Source organism: Colias eurytheme, chromosome 4 (genome assembly GCF_061535395.1).
Source record: "Colias eurytheme isolate Ceu_HAF_F1 chromosome 4, ilColEury1 Martin Lab GWU primary, whole genome shotgun sequence".
NCBI classification, from domain to species: Eukaryota; Metazoa; Arthropoda; class Insecta; order Lepidoptera; family Pieridae; genus Colias; species Colias eurytheme.
Window position 1 is genome coordinate 9734028 of NC_142983.1, and position 22672 is coordinate 9756699.

At 32.3% G+C, this 22672-nt stretch overlaps 1 protein-coding gene across 1 annotated transcript in view; it reads left to right on the forward strand.

The window, feature by feature from the left end:
• Positions 1 to 22672, forward strand: part of LOC149909161 (START domain-containing protein 10-like) — a 28229-nt gene that overhangs the window by 447 nt on the left and 5110 nt on the right. The window contains exons 2-4 of the mRNA XM_090120247.1: positions 9873 to 10020; positions 16395 to 16527; positions 22386 to 22502. Of these exons, the coding sequence (XP_089976373.1) occupies positions 9873 to 10020; positions 16395 to 16527; positions 22386 to 22502 (398 nt within the window). The remainder of the gene's footprint in view (positions 1 to 9872; positions 10021 to 16394; positions 16528 to 22385; positions 22503 to 22672) is intronic.

The window sequence follows — 22672 nt, forward strand, 5'->3', positions numbered from 1 at the left end:
GTTTTAAAATTTAGATGAAAATGGTTCTTTCATACTTGTCAGTTGTGAAAATATTTAAGTTACGCATTTGTCTTAGAAAAAGTTTCAATTTGATCAAAACGTTATTGTGACTTTTTTTCATAGGATCTCCTATTAGCCCTATTTCGAATGTCCCTTGAAAGGCCTTATAATCACTTAATCAGATAAAAGAAGTAAGAACCCCTATATACATAGGTTTATAAGAACTTTTACAGTAGGCGAAAATGAACCATTAAGCACGCACAACAAAATCTCTGACTAAGCCCAAATGAGTACGCTTTAGGTATAAGGGTGTCTGCGAGAGCACATTATAGCACTTAATAAAGTTTTACGAGATGATACAGCTGGCCAAGAGCCTGCAGGCTGACACGTGATACGAGAAAACTAATTTTAATGAACAAACTACGGTCGCATTTTTTCACAGCTGTGCTAAGTGAATTAAAGTTGTCCGTATTTTTGTGTTTTTCCGGGTAATCACTATTTCAACATTGAAGTTTGATGTATCCATACTAATATTATAAATGCGAAAGTAACTCTGTCTGTCTGTCTGTTACTCAATCACGCCTTAACTACTGAACCAATTTGCATGAAATTTTGTGTAGAGATATTTTGATACCCGAGAAAGGACATAGGATAGGTTTTATCCCGGAAATCCTACGGGAACAGGTTTTTCTTTGAAAACGCGGGCGAAGCCGCGGGCGGAAAGCTAGTAGAATTATAATTGACTAGTCGTTGATTAAAGATTTGTTTTCAATATGAATTTACGGAATTATTCACTGATTATTTCTTCAATCTTCCTTACTTCCTCTTTAGTATAAAATGCGTAAAAAATTAAAATTAATGGAGGCATCGCCGCTCTTTCATAAGTGAACATTATCTGCGAGCTAGCTAAAAGAGTATAATGGCTTAGTTAGCACTCAAACTTGGCTACTTGTTACTTGGCAGGATGGGCTCATGAATGAAAAAGTAAGGCTTAAAAGCGTGTTTTATTTAAGGGCGGATTAGCATCATATTCTTGGCTAAACCTTGAAATACCTTAATTTTCTCTTCGAGCAAGGACCATGAATGAATGAATTTTACGTAGTTCATAAATTGTCCACTTGATAGTGGCTTTAAGCCGCCACCGTAAGGCCCGATCGGGGCGCGACACAATAGATTTTCTATTGTGTCTGTGATTCCGAGGACTGATGGATTAAAGTGGAGTCAGGACAAATAAGCTTCTAGATAAGCACCGTCTATATACCTTGATATTTGCTGCCATTTTATTTGCAGTGCACTCACTATCGCCTCAAGATGTTTGGACAAGACGGCTTGAAGCGAGTGCTAGACAAATAGTTGCGGGGGCTTCGTTTGGGCTTTTATAAGAATTCATTCGAAAAAGTGAAAATTGAACATTTTTGACGTTTTCATTTTGATTTTGTAACATGGTGATTTAGGTAGAGTCGATAAATTGAAAATCCATTAAATTTTTGCACGTTTTCGTTTTTAGAGCCACCGCTCAACTCACTATTTCTTAAACATTTAATTTGTTTATAATTCAGGAAACTCAAATGATCTATGTTAGAAAGCCCTGGATCGTCTTTATGTGTTGTTATGGGTATTTCCAGATCGAATTCTAAGTCAGAGGATTATAGAGTTGGGAAAATTTGATTTTGCTGTGTATTTGTAACGTATAATATTTGTAACGTATATTTTATCTATTTTCTTATTAAAGTGAAACTTTTATCACATCTTCTCAAACTTTTTGGTCTGTGTAGCGCATGTCGCGTGTATCGCGGCTGCCGAGTAGGTATACCTACTCGGCAGCCGACCGTCACGCGACATGCGCTACACAAAGCAGTGTTCGGAACCGTTCGAACAGTTTCACTTTTACCGTGGTTTCATAAAACCACACAACATTTTTTATTTTATTGGCGGCTGAAACGAAACCGTCCCTTACTTTTCTGTAAATTTTTGCTACACTTTACATTGAAATTTGGATTTAGACATGCCTTAAAATTAATTTATGTCTATAGATATGCCTTTAATCAGTCAATCATTCCCGCAAGCGACAAAATTGTTCAGAAGTTTGTGGCACATCACAGACTTATTTTACAACAAATACTAAAAAAATATAAAAAAATTGACCCCCATAAAAGCGCATACCTACTCAGTATAAAGTCCTCGTCCAAGTTTCCTATTAATTAAATTCTATCGCTTCCACAACACATCTTGAAGTCTACTTGTGCAGGAGGAGTGTTATGACATAACTTGCACGGCCATATTTTCAGAGAACTATGCGCGGTATGCCTTTGTCCCGAGAGTTTTGTCTTTGTTGGCAGTATATAATTTAGGTTATATACTTTAGTATCATTATGGCTATGTAGAGTTTTAAGCAATTAACTGTTGTTTGAGAATTAAAAATACGTTGTACAAAAACTTTACATTAGGTACGTTACCTGCGTACACATTACCTGCGGTTGGACCCGCGTGGTCAAATGCAATTCCTATGGAAATAATATGTTTTATTGCTCACCCTATAGTCTTCTAACTATCTACAGATGCAAATATCGTTGGAAATAAGACAAGCAAATACAGATACTTAAATATGATCGGGGATATTAATATCTACAATAAAGTATAACTTATAGAAAAACCAATCTACAAAACAATTTAACTCGGAGACTCGGTTGACATTCTCATCACACAAAGGTTCTCTCAATAACAAGTAAAGGGAACAATTTAATTATCTTATGAGAGTTGACTTACCATTCTTCCAATTATTAATCTTGGTGATATTGTGTGTTATAACAATGGATGGAGTAGATTATATTGGTAGACAACAATCGCTATTAAAAGTGTATTAATTTTTCAATAGTAAGAAATAAATGTGCCAGCAGTGGGAACATATTTATTTATACTTTATTGTACATATATACCAGATAGAAAATAGCAAGATACAATAATAACAAACATAATGGACTGATGATCATCAACCAAATCATGATGAACAAATTAGTCTGCGCTACCTACTACCTAACTATTTATTCTTAAATATTTCTTGCTTCATTAAGCTATGACTTATCTTGGGCCAATTAAATACACTGTAACTCATAAACCTTTATGATTATTACGAGTGTAGCTGATTAAATTAATGGTTATTTCCGAAGTGTACTTCGCGAGTGGAAGAAATTCGAAGCCCTCAAGGCTTACACGTTTGGGCCACTTCCTATTAATGAAATCGAGCGCTGAATATTAAGGGTAACTTTGACCCTATAATTCAAGTTTGCGTCACGTTCTTCCGGAGGGTTGAGAAGCGAAGGTAGCGAAAGGAATATAAAAACGAATAAAAAGATTAAACGTCGCTTTCGAGATAAGCCGGAGAAATCTTACATTCAAATTCTGTTTCTCTTTTTGCGTTGGTAACGTTAATATTGATTTCATTTTCTTTTATTAAAAGCTTGTGAACGTATCTAATGAAAAAGTTGCTTGAATTTAGTAAGTATTTTCATAACGTAATAGCCAATTATAAACAAAAATCGAAAGAAGTTGAGCAGTTTTGTTTTTTATTAAACGAAGAAAAACTGTAAAAGTCATGTTATTAATACTTTCGAATTAAATGAAATTGTTGTCGTGAAAAAAAAGTTTTTCTTTCAAATAGTAAAATAAATAAGGGATTAATTTTCCAATATCCTATTATGTTTAATAGCCAATTATTTTAAATGTTCTTATTAAGTTTGGCTAAAATATCCTAATCGTATTACAGAGCGCTTATTACCTAAGTATACTTAGATATTAGATTGTATTTTTCATATTAAAATATACTTTATAGGTACTACGTGGATATAGCTCAGAAAATATCTTTTAACCGGGAATCAATTCAAGCAAAGTATTGCTAATATGATCAACAAGTATGAAACTAGCTTATACAGCTTTACCATGATAGCATTAAAACACTTACGTTGGTAATGTTTGATCATAATAACTAACTTTAGCCTTATAAAATCGGTTACACGATTATATATTTATAGATATAAAAGAAAAGCTGCGATATTCAGAGCTGCAGACAAAAACAAAAACTTTTTTCGTCTGTATGTTTATATAAAACACAAAGGTTATTTAAAAACCTTTAACGTCATTGTAATGTACGAAAAACATGTGTCCGTAAGTAGATAACCACCTATAAAGACAACACAAATGCAATGATATTCCCATTTCCCAACAGTAATTTTTCCTTATGTCGCTGAAATCTTGTTAGTCACGCCGGGGTGACTCCGTGTGCCGTGACAAAGGAATAAAAGGTAACTGACATAATTCCATAAATGATTCCATTTTTCGGCTAGAACCAGCACAAAATGTCATCAAAATGCGGGTTATTTTGCAGAGATGTAATGTATTTTAACACGCTTATATTAGTTCCGCCTTTATTTTTGTATGTAATCGATTTTGATCCACTTTAAGCGGACAGAATTAATTCAAACTTTGTACACTTATCAAGGATTGGTGGCAATAGAATAATGTTATGAATCTAAAGCGCGTTTTTTCAGGGGCTTTAAACTATATATTTATTAAAAACAGATTTGTACTTCGAAATTATAGCATTTGCAATACTTTGATGAATCTGGACCGCTCTGAAGACTATAAATTACATCTGAAACAGAAGTTCGTTTAAAACTTAAAGCGCTTACAATTTAGGTTAAATGGTTACCGTATTTTTACTGTTTGGAATATTTGCGGGCATTGTGTCGTTGCATCTCTAAAGCTCGTTCTACTTTCACGTTATTTTCTTGAAGAGGACTTTTATTCCTTCTCAGTTCTTAGTTACATTGTCTTTTAAATGCGAAAGCCGTTGCCATGTTAAAATATGCAAAACTAGTTGTGCATATTTAGTATTTGAGAAATAGAAAAAAATTAATTTCGTTGGTAGAAATGTATAACTAAAGTGATATTAGATATTTTTATAGCTTACTAGCTGTGCCGCGCGGTTTTACCCGCATTGCTCTGCTCCTGTTGGTCTTAGCGTGTTGTTATATAGCCTAGAGCCTAGCCTTCCTCGATAAATGGGCTATCTAACACTGAAATAATTTTTCAAAACGGACCAGTAGTTCCTCAGATAAGCGCTTTCAAACAAACAAACAAACTCTTCAGCTTTATAATATTAGTATAGATATGAACCGTGATTGTCTTATTTAAATGTGTTAAAGTAAAACACACTCCAAAGTATTCGACTTTTCACTTCCAGAAAATTGTTCTATATTCCTGCAAGTTGAAATTACGATGGAAGAAATTAATTTATTCCTCAACTAAATGGAATATTTAAAACTTCAGCCATTTCGAATAAAGATAAACGCAAGGAAAGTTGAAAGACGAAGCGAAGGTATTCAGATATTTCCCTTTCAATGTCTAGCTGTACCGCACCTGTCAGAAAACATCGCAGGCATAGACTGAGCATTACATTGAGATGAACACAAAGGGGCCTTTGAAGCTCATGATCAACCTTTTTGTTCTTTGAAATTCACGCTATCTTAATACTAAATAACCTACGTTTGAAGGTGAGATAGATTATGTAGAATTTTTAATATTTCGTTGCCGTGGGGTTGAATTATATTCATTTTTATTTTTATTGGTATACGCCTTTACGAAGAACTTAATCAGTTTCTCAATTTCTTCAGTTATTTTTTTCTGTGAGGGACTGAATAGCGAAGTGTATAAATGTTTTACTTAGTATATAGCATGATGAGGTAAGCATGAGGTAGATTTGTTTCAGTGACGTTCGAATATAGAGCTAGCCAATTCCTGAAAAATATTGTCTATAGGTACATATAGTTCTGAGACTATAATGCTAGGCTTAAATCGCTTACGCTTACTCTTATAGAATATCTCAAAAATCTAAACTTTCTAAAGGTTTCAACTTGTTTTCAGTAGTAAGTAGTTAGCGAATAAGTACGCCGTCATAATAGATATAAAATATAATATATCCTATGATCTAATAAGCACTATTAGACACCCGTCTCCTGGGAGAGACGGGAAGATTGCCTTTTTAAAGGCTAAATCAATTTTACCCAGCCTCAAGTATAGGGCTGCCAACTGGGGCTTATAGAGGCGAGACAAAGTAGAAAACTTTCCGAGATAAAGTAGGTAGTTCAATTTGTCTTGTTGCCCGAGATGTAGGTTACAAGAAAATAATATGAAGTTTTACTTGCATTTGAGATGTACTATATTTTAAGTGAGCGTTTTGTAATAATGTTGTGTCCATCGATGTTCAAAAAATGTAGAATTCGAGTTTTTGTAAAAATACATAATTGATTGATTGATAGATACTTTGTTTAATGCATTAAATTATAAAATAGATAAATAAAAATACTTATTTTTATAATTGACAACCCTATTTAAGTGGCATTTTACTCGTAAGGGATTTGTGGAGATGGTTCCCTAGCAACGTGACGGCAATTTCAGATATTTCTTCACTCTTATTTCATATATGTTATTCTATCTCATTAGACTCAAGATTCTAAAGTTTATTCTTTGTATCATAAGAAAAAGTTTTTTTCATAAATTTAGGTTCAACTTTCAAACTTGTTTTGTATATAGAGGGAATGTTTTAAAAGTGTGAGGATAACGATGCTTTTTTATTTACTTCGATAAATTCAACACACAAAAATGTATATTGTAGATATTCTTCTAAAATTAAAAAATGTGTAATTAAAGCTTTCAAGAATACTAAATACATTTTTACTAAAGAATTTTTACTTTAGAATACCAAATACTGCATTTGCGAAGCAATTTTAAATCCTATATCAGACTTCAAGAACAATATAATTAAGCTTTTCACCTGCGTTTTCGATTGCGTGTTTACTGTTTAACCCAATCATGCTAGAGCCCCTTACTAATTTTAATCCCTTTGAGTTTAAAGTTTCGTGGTACCTAAATAGTATTTTTGAGTTGCTCAAAAGAAGCAATATTGCAGTCAGAAGTTTTAATATCACTTTTGATCACTTTTTTAAGCAAACCAAATTAAAAGTAGGCAAGTTTAAATGTAATTTTCTTCATTCATTAATTTGTAATTTTACATTTGTAACAAAATTATGAATAATAAGAAAACTAAAGTATTCTTCTCACATCACATTTGTAAACGAAAAGTAGGGTAATAGTTCAAAGAGAGTATTGGAAGTCAGCCAAGAGGCCTATTCTCAGCTAAGGCGAATCTGAACCAAGTTAGGTATATAGCCTATTGAGCACTTAGGAGTCAGTGACCTCAGCATCTGGGCTTATTTTTATTACCTTTTTATTGTATTAAATTCTGTATTTTATATTGTAGACGTGATATTGTGCGTATGCGTTTTATCGTTATGTTTAAATTTCTCTTTAGATTTGGGTAGAGCTTTGGTATACAAAATCTTTATTTTAATATTAAATAATTTTGTTAACCCATTAGAGAATGTTAGACCCATTGTCTAACATTCGGGACCTTTTCTGTGTCAAAGGAATCAGTCCTTCGAGCGAAGAGACAGCAAAGCTGATAGTAAAAATGCTCTATCGACTTGATTCAAATTTTATTTTGGAGATAGATTAAGAAGTTAAACCACGCTGAAGCTATTTGCTGAAGTTTGTCAATATCAAATATGTATTTGCAGATATTTTAATGAGAACGCTTTGTATTCATGTTTCAGTGTGTTACATATTGTGAATTTTGATTATGGCGCAAAATTAACGTTTATTTCTACATTTATCGTGCAAACGTGATCTCGAGCCTTTTCCTTTTAATGTGATATGAATGCATATTTAAAAAAGTTCACTGAGAATGTTATTTTTATTTGCACAGCTTTGTTTATGCAAGGAAAGTATTGAGGAATAATATAGAATAACACATAATATTCGTTCTCTACAAAAGGTAAAAAATATGTTATATCTTGTTATTGGCCATGACCAAAGAAACCTCTATCTCTTAAGTGATAAGACCGCCTTCTGTGCTGTGCTAGTTATTAGATTATTATATAGATTATTTCCTCCCATTAAAAAAAAGTTATTAGATTTAAATTAAAGGATTTACTTGCAAGCCAGCACAATAAAGTTTAAATAAATAAATAATTAAATAAACCTCCTTCATCAAGGATTAATTCACAGACATACATGATTAATTAATAAAGAGATATTCCTTTAGAGTATTTTCAAAACCCACATTAAAGTGAAGACGCGGCATATAATGTTATGTTTAATAGAATTTGTATCATTTAATATTATGTCGGTATACTTCATTCATAAGCGAGGAAATTGACCCAGTTCTTTTTAATTAATATATCATTTGCATAGTGTTATAATTATTATACTACGTAGGACAATTTGCATTTTTTACTAGTAAGAAAACTAACTTAGACAACAGAAAACTGCTATATTTATCATATATTATATGGATTTGTAAATATTACGTGGAAACTCACTAATTCATTATTGTGAAAATAAATATAACTCTAGGCATATGCGTTATTGAGAAACTATAACCGAAATGATCGAAAATTATTTATTAAAATTTCATTATCCATAATTATTTTTACATTTTATGACAAAGCGGGCAGGCAATTATTACCCGAATTACATCTAATTAATATCAACCAAAAGGGAAAAAATATGATACTTAATCAAAACACAATTGATTGCAAGTATGTATCTGTGTGCGTCTGTTTTATATTGTAACATGAAATATAATAATTTTCTTCGCTACAAAGTTTTCTCTCGAAGCAGTACTCGATTGTTTCCAAAGCCACTTAACTTGTTAATTATTGGGTTCTGGAATATTCCACTTCTGTTTATTTTACATTTTCTTTATCTGTATTGGTTGTTGTTTTCGTTGAAATATCGCTGAAGCCTTTTATATGATAAATACTTAATGATAATAAATTATTAAGATACTAAGGGATCGCTGGTAACGTTATATATTTTATACTTTTTGATGATCTTCTCCTTGGTAAGCCATGGCAATTTTGCGAAAATATGTTGTTGTTTGCTTTTATTAACAATATTATATGTAGAATCTCATACATTAAATACCTTAGAAACATATATTACATTTTTTGTAACAAATCTTGTTCTGTTTGTAATGATGTTCTGTTTATTCAACTTTGTATTATTATCAGTTTTATTAATCTAAATGGCTGCGAAAGATGTTGACTGTTTTAACTAAAGAGTTGTTGTTACCTTTGCTTTTACATTATCATGAATAAGTTTAATATTAGAAAACACGGATAAAAATCATAAAGTCTAGATTGATTTACATTATTTTTGTGTTCTTACTTATTTATATGTACATTTTGAGAAACTGCTTTTATTCACAAAGTAATGTATAAACGTCATATAAATCACGTGTAATAATTTTAAACTTGCAAACATGTCACGCCATATGGCGGAAACAGCGCTTAAAGTTTTAATTATATAACGTTACACTATGAGTTGTGCTTTCGTATAGTTACGTTTCTGTTCAATATTGCTAGCGATATTGGGAATAAATGAAGTGAAATGTGTGGAAAACTTAGCTGGAAGATATTTCTTAGTAAGGAGCTTTGGAGTTTAAGCGCATATGGTGTAATATTTATGTATGAATATTACGATGATGGTGATGGCTAAAGTAAATTGATGCTATATTTTCATATATCAATTAAATTCTTATAATCAACCAATTTTATTTAACAACAGAGTTATTATGTGTAAGACTTAAACGAAATTCTACCTTATTACGTGTAAGAATATAACGAACAATAAACTAAAAGAAAGAAATGCAAAAATATGTCGGTTTTCTCACGATGTTTTCCTTCACCGTTTAGTAGTGGTGAGGTTGATAAATTCTTCAGATTCTTCGATACTCAATGCTTAATTCTCTTCAGGTGGTCGCTGAGTTCGAAGACGTGGAGCCAGACGCCCTGTACGACGTGCTCCACGACCCGGAGTACCGGTCCGTGTGGGACACCCACATGCTGGCCGCGGAGGACGCCGGCCACATCAATGTTAATAATGACGTCGGGTATTATGCGAGTGAGTGTTATAGTCACAGACATGTCTTTGTAGTTCGGAAGGTGGAAGGTGTTAGAACAGATGGAAAGGTTATTGAGCAGCATAACTGAATAAACGACGTTGGGTAATATGCGAGTTAGAGCAGATTTTTCAATCCTTGGTTAAAATTTATCCGTCCAATAAAGTATTACACGAACATATTAAAATGTCATCTGTAAACTGTCAAATACGGACAATTACAATACATTTTTGAAATGGTAGTTTAATATGTTATTCGATGAATAAGTTTTAACCAAGGATTGAAAAATCAGCCCTAAGTCTTATAGTTGACTTTCTAGTTGGGAAGATGGAAGGTGTATATTATAGTGTGGATGAATATTTAGCAGTTAGAAAATAACTGAATAAACGACGTCGAGTATTATGCAAGTGAGTTTCTTTAGTTGGTTCGATTTGTGGTTGGGAAGATGGTAGGCGTAAAAATGGATGAACAGATTAGCAGATATATTCATCAGTTATTCAATACAATACTGATTACTGAATTCGAAATAAAGAATACACAGCACAGCATCTACTTATGGGCATTCTTTGTAGACGAGTTATAGATATAAGGAATATGCATAAACTATTTATCAGACAGTTAAAACAATTCTCAATGTCGAGTAAAGACTAGCGTAACTTTCTACAGTTTTAAAATAGTGGGTTTTCCGTTATGATGTTAAGAAAAATTAAACTTTTATTTAATCCTGCCATCAGCTGACTGTGATGTTAATAAATATTCCGGTTATAAGTGTTTCGAATAATTTGATACAAACATAAGATTATATGCAATCAGTAATGCTGAAATACCTTTATCAATATAATTATTAATGACTGTGGTCGTTATAACTGCATTACTCTGTAATTGCATTTCATTCTTTTCCGATACGAGTCAAGCGGTTTTCAGAACAAATTACGACAGAGCAATATTGTTGTCTGAATTATTTCCTTTTTCCTTGTCTCTTTATATTAGTATCATAATAATTATACATTGCAACAAATTAATTAATACTTTGTAAGTTGTAACCAATATTTTTACAAGACCTGAAATTACAATAAAGGCTTGGTTATTTTAAAATAATTACCAAACAATTTGTTAGGGTTTATAATTTGAATGTAAAATGGAGCATAATAAATTTGTAATAAAATATATTTTTTTACAAATGTCAAGAAAATGAGAAACATAAGAATTTTCCTCAAGCAAAACAGTTCATTTTAATGCAGAACCGATTGCAAAGATGTAGTTGAACGAGTTTCAACTTTCACCTGAAGGGTGCGTTATGAGGGTTACGACCGGTGAAGTAGTTTGTAGTTATGAACTTTTAACGTTACTATACAGTTTTTAATTTGTAAGGCACGATACAATTAAGTACTTGAGTAAAAGATATTGAATATAAGTTCATTTGCAAATATATTGTGTTTTAACGCAAATTTACAGCTTAAATTAATGAATAAACGAGAAATAAATAAATTAAGAGAGCTTTCTCTTAAAAGCTCTTTATCTAAAAACACCCTTAATTAATTAAAACAGTGAAAAATATTACGAGCAAAAAATGAAACAATTTTAAACAAAAATGAAGCTTCATAGTTCTTTTGTTCATGCGATGTACGCATACAATTTTCAAATGAAAATACCGTTGAATTGAGTGATCCTAAACAGATAGCAATTAGCAATGTATGAATGTGAATCGACGGCATGTGGCATGTGCATTGTGCATGTGTGCTTGGAAATGCAGGCATGCCGCATGCCTGGAATATGCACTACTGTTTTAGCATGAACGTGAAACAGGGCCGGATTTGAATTATGAAATTTAAGTCCCCAATTTATGACTTTATTTATTTAAGTAGTTTATTTTTTTGTACTTTATTTTGAGTCGATACATACGTATTAATTTATTTTATTCTCTTAAACTATGACTCTATCTAAATATGCTGTTGAGTTCTGACATTATTCATTTAGTGAATAGGTCCAATGAAACGAACCGAAAGGTCTGATTAATTAAAGTTCTTATTTTCAAGTGGAACCCTTAACTTTTTATCTTAAAAGTGGAGATCCAAGGTATAAGGGGATAATGTAGGTGAAGTAGAGATAAGAGATCAGTTACTTTTTGCTTATTAGAATCAAGACACGTTAAGATTCTTTTATTCTATTCAATGATTATGTCTCTAGAGTCTAGATCAAAAAATACGCGAGGTTACAATAATATGAAATTATTTATTAATCGTATTGAATGATTATGTTTCAATTATTTTTTATTTCTATGGGTAATCTACTCAACTTACACGTGTAGACAATATTGTCGGAATCAGTTAAACTTAATATGTCCACGAGACTGACGGGTAAATAACATTATTTTCTTATTTTCCTTATTCGGGATCTTGTGATTTGTAACATTTTCTTTTTCATTAATTATATTTGAAATTAAAGGAAAATACCGAGCAATTGTTTCCAGACGAGAGAGTTAAAAAATTAAATTCAGTTTTTAATTATTGTCTACCCACATCACTGTTGATTAAATCGGTGACGTACGACATTGTGACTTAATCTGTATTCCTGGAGCCCTTAATTATTGATATGTTTATGACATTAAAAATTAAAATGCACACACATTAGAAAAATTGTAAATAATGGAAAATTCGATCATGAGACGGAACCCACAAACAACCCACGCTTTTTTTTCGTAATGGTGGCGATGTCTAAGCGCTCTGTAGTGTAAACCTAGATCGAAATTTTCATACCTATTGTTTAAAAAATTTCAAATATGTGACATGGGGTAGCTACAAACCAGCAATTACCGACTGGAGTAGATTAAGGTCTCGACCCTAATGGGAGAACTGTATGCAATGAGGACAAAAATAGGTTTATAATAATAGGTTTGCTCATAAGTAGAGTCAACAAGAGTCACGACATTTTTAAATAATTATTATTATTATACTACGTAGACGTACGGCTTGAAATTTTACTTGTTTTTTTTTCTGTCATACAAACCTTTTCCGGGCAATAATGTTCACATAAAACAAAGATTTATCCAATTTGGTGCAGTCGTTTGGAAGTAGTGCACATATAAACATTAAGGTCATTCAATTTTATTTATATATATTACGTAACCCTGTCACGCTATTCAAATTAAAAAATGGAGGTATCACAGTAGACTAGCTCGAAACAAAGAAATGGTACCAATAATTCCACCCCAAATCACACGGACTAAAAACTACAACGGATATTACGCAGTGAATATTTAATCTGACGTATTCATGTTTTAAATTATTTAAACTGCAAAAAGCTTTTATGCATAGTGACTGTGGACGGGAATTTCCTATTAAATTTCATTAAAAGGCGTCCAGAGAGTTCCACTGGATATTAATTACGAAATATATTTTAAAGAGAGCCGTAAATTGTAATTACTTTTTATGTATTTAGATGGTACTGCTTATAATTTGAACACGTAAAAGTGTCCGTATCTTCCATACTCAAACTTTATTGCATTTTTGACGTGACAACGTCTTATAATTCGATAGAGCCGGCTGCACGCACGAAAAAACATGACTCATGCGGCGTTACCTCGCTCTGAGGCGTTCCGTAAGGCTTGAAGTGCAAGCGAGAGCGCGGAACGAGTGACAAAGAAGCACAATCGGACGTTGTCACGTTCAACTATCGTCAGTAAACTGACTTTACAGACAACCAATTTTGTTTTTTAAATAAGTTAACGAATGGAAAGACTAATTTTAAGTATGCATGTAAGTAAGGCTATTTGAGAGAAAGACAAAGAAACTGAAAGATATGATATGTGCAGAAGGGAAAGGGACCTTATAATTTAGGCAGTTTAACTTTTATCACATGTTTAGTATGGCAGATACAATATACAGTATTATTACACAATTTTGTGATAAATTAAACATTTTTTTAATTAATAGATGTAGTTTAAATATTCAATATCGCGTGTCATAATATCTGTGAATAATTAATTACTTAGAACAATGAAGGAGGCGAAACTTTTCCCTCGAGTTATCGAACAAATTATGCATATTAATTCTGTGTGAGAAAATATCGCTATATCACCATCGTGATTCGTGACATAACTTAAAATAATAAAAACACGGAAACTTCAATACTCCTGTATGATATTCTTATTGGTTTTTACATCCCCCTATCCTATAAAAGCGTATAATAAATATTTTCCTAAATATTGTTTGCGGAGGAAGAAATGGAAAAAATATCTATAAAATAAATTAGTCCCTTTCATAACTTGACATTTGCCTCGAAGGCAAATTAAGATCATTGAGGATAATACCACAGTATTACAATATTATTTCCTACAGTAAGGAATCGCCTTTGATGTCGCGCGATGCCGCCGCCAGCGTAGGTACTTACGCTGCCACACGAAACTACGCTAGGGTTGCAACAAATGGGAAATAAAACAATTGTGATTATTAATATTATGATGAAATCATTTATTCATATGTACATTCAAAATAATTGCGATTATTAAATCTGATGTAATTATTTGTTCATAAATATATAATTATAGATATTTCACTACTAAATATTATTTACGTGGACACTTTATTTTTGGATGTTCTTAATTGTATATTATAATTTATAACATTTAACTAAGTAATGCATTCGCATTGGGATGTACAATCTGATTAGAAAATAATGAGGACAACATATACATAGCTTTGATTTTAATTCAACAGATACAATTAGGTAATACAATCTTTCTGAAATATTGTTTCCTTCTGGGATTTCAATGTAGATTTACATCCGTAAACGGAACAGTTTGTGCGCGCCATAATAGAATATGTAAGTACCTATGTATAATAAAATTATTACACAAAAAATACGACTGCGTCATCCTTTCGCGCTAGGTAAAGCAAACTAAGCGTGTTTGCTTTACGCGGCCCGCGTCGCCCGACCCCCGCAAGTTCCCCTCCGTTTCTCTGCACAAGTACATTCGTCGCACTACTGTAGGAAATATGGTAATACTGTGATAATACTGTGGCAAGATAAGCATCTAATTCGATACAATCATTGACATACAAAAGCGACTCAAGGCTGTAATAACATCAAAGTACTCCCTAATCGGTCGTCAGATACATTTAATAACAAATAAGCTATTTAAGGAAAGGTCACTCTCAGTGAAAACCTCCCGAAAACCGACCGTGGGTAGATCAAACAATTACTTATAATGTTGTTAATAAAACACTTGTATTATTTTAGCGTAACAAATTGATAGCCTGTATTAGATAGGCTCTTCGCGATGAATAATACGTGTGATTAATTAAATTTAAACACAAAGGCTTCATTTATATTTCAGTAACTTTAGGAATAGAAAAATTTATGAGATTTTTGCGTACCTACTTAAATTGTAATTTAATTTAAAAACCTGTAATTTTAATATGAAAATATTGTTTCGTTTTTTTTTAAGTTTTAAAACCGTGATATGAAAATAAAAAAGAGAAACAAGTAAACTCTAGTTATACAATGTACCTACTATCTTATTGAAATATGTTATTAAACTTCCATGATCCGTTGTTTAAACTAAACTATTGGAAATATTACAAGGAAAATGTTAAAATAATAAATCTATGTTTAAAAAGAATACAAATTGCACATTATTAGTATTTACAGTCATTATGTTCTTGTCATACCAAGAACAGAGACACATAGAGAGCATATAGGTCACAGATGCTAAGCGAATGTCCAGCTATTATAGTTGCTCCCAAACTCTAATGGGATGTACAAACTACAATCCTATTACAGTTTGGTAGCTTCCAATAACCACTTTATATGCTGGTAAAGACATTATATTAATGTCAGTATACGATAGAGTAACTATATTATTGCATTAGGAATACGATCATAATATTTACCTTCTAGTGTCGTTATTTATTCATTCTAAAACATGATACAGATCAATATTATTAGGTTTGTCATTATCTAAAAAAGATATAAATTAATAGTTCAAATAGGACTATCTATAACTATCAAAACAAGTACGTATTTAAGGATGGTTCGAACGATGTTTCTTGATCTTCTACGCGAAAGCTAAAGCTCGAATAAATGGCGAAGCGCGTGCTTTCGCCGCCCGGGGCTGTCTGAAATACTTAACCTTATTTTAATTTCAGTTTTCATTTCATTTTATGTTTAATGTATATATTGTATTACATAATATAAAAATTATGTCTATATCACATCTACGATTTTTTTTACATTTTACAATAGCAACTTCTGACCCCATAGCCCCCTTTCCAGCCCACTGGTTCGGATGTAAATAACATGTAACACAGAGATTAATTATACTCTTTATCATAACGAGAAACTGTAGCCAGTAATGATAAATTGTTTTATTTAACAGTGTCATGCCCAGCGCCGCTCAAGAACCGGGACTTCGTGCTGCAGCGCTCATGGCTGGATACGGGGGAAGAAAAGATGATCCTTAACCATTCCGTCTACCACAAGGATTATCCGCCGAGGAAGGGCTATGTTCGGTATGTTATTGTCAATTATTCTACCAGAGATTGTTGTATCACGGATAATAATTAATACTATACGTTGTACTATGAGTTAGTGTGTTAGTGTGTATTGTTAAAATGTTTGTGTTCGTTGAATTGGCGACACTGATTTCCTAGAAACTCAGCTTGACCGATCTCCTTATATTTAGATATCTTTGGTGCACTTATAACTTTATTTTATTTAAAGCTTTTGTTTTTTGGTTTCTTTTTTTGTTTTTATTCTTGCTATCTGTTTGGTGAGCATAATAAATTATAAAATTCTAATAATTCTTTCTTTCTTGTGATTTCAACACCGTTTATATAGAATATGGTGTAATATATGATAGTTAAGGTATAATTGACCATATGAAAACCCATATTGCTCTAGAATCCCGCTGCTAATTAACTTGTACTGGATAAATTAATAATAACGTATTGAACCATATATAAGCAATAAAAAGGTTGTCTTTTTAGTTATTCATGAAGAAAATTTGTTCGTATGTAATCAATTAAATTTGTTCATAATTGTATAACTGATACATGTATTGTTAGATGATAAGTATGAAAATACTACGCCCCGCGGCTTCACCCGCGTGACTCCGCTCCTGTTGGTCTTAGCGTGATGATATATACCCTATAAGCCTTCCTCGATAAATGAGCTATCTCACCGAAAGAATTTTTAAAATCGGACTAGTAGTTCCCGAGATTAGCGCGTTCAAACAAACAAACAAACAATCTCTTCAGCTTTATAATATTAGTATAGATATATATTCCTTCTATAAATATTCCTTCTTTTCGTTTCACATAGTTAAATAGTACTACAAGTCGCATAGTTAAATAATAGTACCTGTAAAATACGTAAGTAGTACTTAGGGGATGTCCTAGCATACTAAATTAGCGCTAATCGTTAAAGTTTACATTAAATATGTGTGCAGTTTCCGTTAGCTTTCCCATTAACATGAATTTATAATCGTTATATAGCACACACTATAAATACATTATAATGATTAGATTTAATAATATTTTATAATACATATTATATATATGTTGCAAGATAGGACAAAGTAAGCACATCCTTTATGATTTTCCTATTACATTTCATCAATATGCCAAACTATATCTAGTAAGTACGTCGAATATGTATGTAAAATTTACAATTTATAATTTTAATTAACTCACTATACGGTTAAATTTATATTTCAGTTCACAGTATCATTTAATCAAAACGAGAGTGTAAAAAACCATCGAAAAATTACTTACTTTTCAAATTGGGTGTATTATGATTATGTTTGAATTTATTACAACGTTAACATCACACATATCGTAAATACTATACCTATAACATTTTAGTACCTATAATAAAAGGCCGTATAAAGAGGCAAATTGTCTATAAAATGATGAGAAAGAATAATCAGTTCTATAGCTTTGTTTGAGCCCATAAACCCAATTACTCTATCCAATAATAAATATTTTTGTCAAGGGGCATTGTTATGAAATTAACAACCGAATAAAAATATTTGTGTGGTAAAAATCTACTCACTACTTTATTGTTCGACATTATATAAAATTAAAAGACAGATTTAATTGATACAGAGTTCTTTAAAGTAAAGCCAATGTCATTATGTCATTATTCAATACTAGGTTTCCACCCGCGGCTTCGCCCGCGTTTGCAAAGGAAAACCCGCATAGTTCCCGTTCCCGTGGGATTTCCGGGATAAAAACTATCCTATGTGTTAATCCAAGTTATTACCCTCTATATGTGTGCTAAATTTCATTGTAATCGGTTCAGAAGTTTTTACGTGAAAGAGTAACAAACATCCATACATCCTTACAAACTTTCGCCTTTATAATATATATATTAGATATATTAGATCTAAGCTCTATAAAAGTAATAAGTATATGTACTAGCTTCCGCCGTGTCTAAAACCTAATAAATTATACATAATATAAATCTTCCTCGTGAATCACTTTAGCTAATAAAAACAAAACTGCATCAAAATCGGTTGCGACTTGCGTATAGTTTTAAAGATTTAAGCATACGTAGGACCAGAGAAATCGATTATGTTTTATACTATGTACTATGTAGTGATTACGGTTTAAAATACTTTAAAGTCGGTGACCGGTTCAGCCACTTGGGCTGTAATCTGAACATTTATAAATAATTACTTTGCAATTATATTCGTAGAAGTTTAGCTGAACGTATATTTATTTTCATTTTATCTTCAGCACAATCAACGTCGGTTTTCATTTTATAAACATCTTCACGGTTTAATCTAAAAGCTCATATATTTTAGTATAAAAACTGGATAAACAAAATTCTATGAAGGATAAGGTAATAAAAACCAATTTGTTATGAGTTTTATGATAAAATAGCGATCAACTTCGCTTCGCTTTGATTTTACCATAGAAATAATCATTCAACCGCATTCAACCGGAAAACTAAAAACGAAGCAATAAGAAACGTAACATGATCTTTTTTATGTAGATTTACGTTTACGTTTAACGTTAGAGTTTAGAAATTAAAGCACATTTTTATTTTTTTCTATCAATTTATTAAAGTAGAATGACAGATTACTAAGTATTGCTCATGTAAGTAGAATCTTAAACATTAATAAAAAAAAATACTGAAATTATTTTTTACAGATGTCGTATCTTTCATTCTTCATTCTTAACTTTCCCCATTAAATAAGTTCAATTTTGAATTCGTCCTTTCGTCATACTAATGGCTAACCTTTCAAATTTTATACTAATGACTTTCCGATCGGAAAGGTAATTTTGGATTCAAAATACTAAAAAGCAATCAGGCATAAATTCCTAAAGATTGTGTTACTAGAAAAGGTACCCATATGCTTTAATATTATAATTTTATGAATCGGGACACCAAGTTGAATGAAATTTTCCATTCCAATGCTATTTTCAACATTCAGCTTTCAGATTCAAAAGTGTCATTGGAATACCATTGCATTGGCTTTAGAAAGCTTTCAATGCGAAAAGCTTTTTTCGAATAGGGTCATTCGCATTATTATCGATTACCTATAATGTAAACTATAATACCCATAAAAACAAGCTCCTTAGGTTCATACCGTTACGTATCTAACTACATTTATTACTAAAAGAAATCGCCTTTTTTATCAGCTATCTACTTTGTAGGTTAACAATCTTTCAGATACAATCTACAATTCACAACATTTGAATATTCGCTACACCGTAATCGACGCCTATACAATCTGCTAGCTCCAATTTTCTGAACCATTAGATGACGTGGCCAAACCCTGCTCGTAGGCGAAGCGATCCCATCTCATTAACATCACTATAGATAAGATACCAAATGCGTCAATACTTAAGTGACCTTGGTTACCTGGAAATAGGTTGCAAAAAGGCGTATCTATCATTTAGCTGTGACGGTTATACTTTTAGATTGGTTAGGCAGAATTTTCGAAGATAGGTTCAGTAGATTTTTATATTAAACTAGTGGTCCGCCCCGGCTTCGCCCGTACCTACATGTTTAAACTATCCTATCTCTCAAGTTGGATCGAACTGCACATGATGTGCGAATTTTATTATAATCGGTTAAGTGGTTTAGGAGTCCATTGAGGACAAACATTGTGACACGAGATTTATTTAATATATTAAGATTATGTGTATTCTAATATAAGAGATAGCTGGCAAAACCTTATACGTATTACGTAGTACCTTATTCATATCATGGTAATTTGATATAAAGTAAGTACAATCTAAGTACAAAAATGTAAATAATTAAGAGTAGGTACCTGATAGAAATACCGTCGACCTAATTTTCTTAAAAGTTTTGATCTAAACACGACTTAACTTTTATTTACCTACATACTGCATTATGGAACTTGTATTTTCAACAATAATACGATTTGTGTTGATACGTTTGAATAATATATTATAGTCAGACAGGGTCATTTAAAAGGAAAAAGACATTAATCCCAAAAATTTCCCAACTTTTAAAAGTTTTGTTAAGAAGGAAAAAACATTCAAGAGGAAAATTTTGACAGTTTTCGTTATTTCATTTGAGATAGACGGGCTTAAATATTAATTTGGTCTGAAAGTACTTTTATTTTATTAAAAAAGTTTTGTTGATTATAAAACTAGCTGGGTTTTGCTTGAGAACATTGGGAATATTCCTTTCAATTATTAGACCGGGAGATACTGACACAAAATTTCGAGTCATTTGTAACAGGATGGCGGTTCTACAGGGGTCTTAGTACGCAATGACAAAAAGAAAAACGATGGCGTGAACGCTGGTACCGGCGGCTTAGTTGCGTGGGCGTTAGTCGAACTCGTCGGAAAATAGCGAAAGTCAAACGATTTGTAACAGTATGGCACTTATTTTTCCTGTAAGTTTGAGGATCAACAAATATAAATACAAAATTTCAAAGATCTAAGTGTTGGAAATCCTCACTTATATAAATTAATAATAAATTAAGTTTTCAAGTGTAACAGCACTTTTTCCCCCTACTAGAAGTATGGCAAATATAATAATGGTCACATTTTATCAAATACTCTCCAAAAATCCAAATGCAATACTGGTACAAAAAGTTTGGCGAAATAAAAATTTTTTGCAGATTTTCGGCGGTATGGCGACCATTTGGAATCGTCCGAAAAGTATGGTATGGCGATTTTCGTAAATGGCTGCACGATGATAGTTACCTGTGCTAAAGTTAGCCTGGTACAAATGGTTGAATGATTGTTTTATTTAAATCAACACATTCGCGTCGGTATGGCGGGCTGTAAGTCACACCGGAAAAGTATGGCATGACACTACCGCCTACTACTTTTTTATGGGCTATCGGTAAATTCTAAAATTTTTGTGTTACAAATCGTTTGACTTTCGCTATTTTTCCGACGAGTTCGACAAACGCCCACGCGACTATGACACCGGTACCAGCGTTCACACCATCATTTTTCTTTTTGTCATTGCGTACTAAGACCCCTGTAGAACCGCCATCCTTGTTACAAATGACTCGAAATTTTGTGTCAGTATCTCCCGGTCTATATATTTTTTTGACGTGACAACGTCTTATAATTCGATAGAGCCGGCTGCACGCACGAAAAAACTCATACGGCGTTACCTCGCTCTGAGGCGTTCCATGTAAGGCTTGAAGTGCAAGCGAGAGCGCGGAACGAGCGACAAAGAAGCACAATCGGACGTTGTCACGTTCAACTATCGTCAGTAAACCGACTTTACAGACAACCAATTTTTTTTGGTTTTATAATCTCGATTTAAAGTATATTTCTTAGCTGTGAGTGTATGATCTATAATATTAAACATGGAAGTCGAGTATTCAAAAATTTATTTGCCAAATGCCAATCCATAATACATTCAGATTAACAAAAATAGTTTCAATTACTATTTTGTTTTAATAAGATTTGCTAAAAAAAAAGTAAGGCGTTCTCTTTCTAGACACTATTTAACCATGCTTTTATTTAGACATAGGTTTTTAGTTGTTATATCACATAAAAATAAGCGATAAAGCTTAAAAAACACGTGTGGCTTTGCTCACGTGGATACTAGTGGTACTCTACAGTCTAGATAAAAAGTAAATAATATGTTATTTTGCGCTCTATTTTTCTGTTGCAAATTAGTTGTTTGCTGCCCTAACTGTAAGAGAGTAAACTGTAGTAATTAGTCATCTTCGCATCCATAAAAATGTGTAATGTGTAATAAGTAATACATACTATTTAAGAATACATCTAACAATCAAAAAAAGAAAATTGAAGTAGGCTTTCTTTGAATTCCCATAATAACAATCCTGTTCGTTTTTACTTCATTTTGGTTATAATACAGCTATTCTATTACATATATTCAATTAATCTTTCCATAACAGGGCACTGTCCTTGCTGACGGGGTTCGTGGTTCGGACCCGCAGCGGGCCTGGCAGCTGGCTGGGGTACGTGTCCCGGTCGGACCCGCGCGGGGCGTTACCTGCTTGGCTAGTAAATAGGTGAGTACAATATAATATTATTGTTAGGGCCGATTTTCCAATGCTTGGATAAAACTTATCCGTTCAATAGAGTATTACACGATAATATTAAAATGTCACGTAAACTGTCAAATACGGGCAATTAGAATACGTTTTTAAAATGGTAGTTTTATACATTATTCGACGAATAA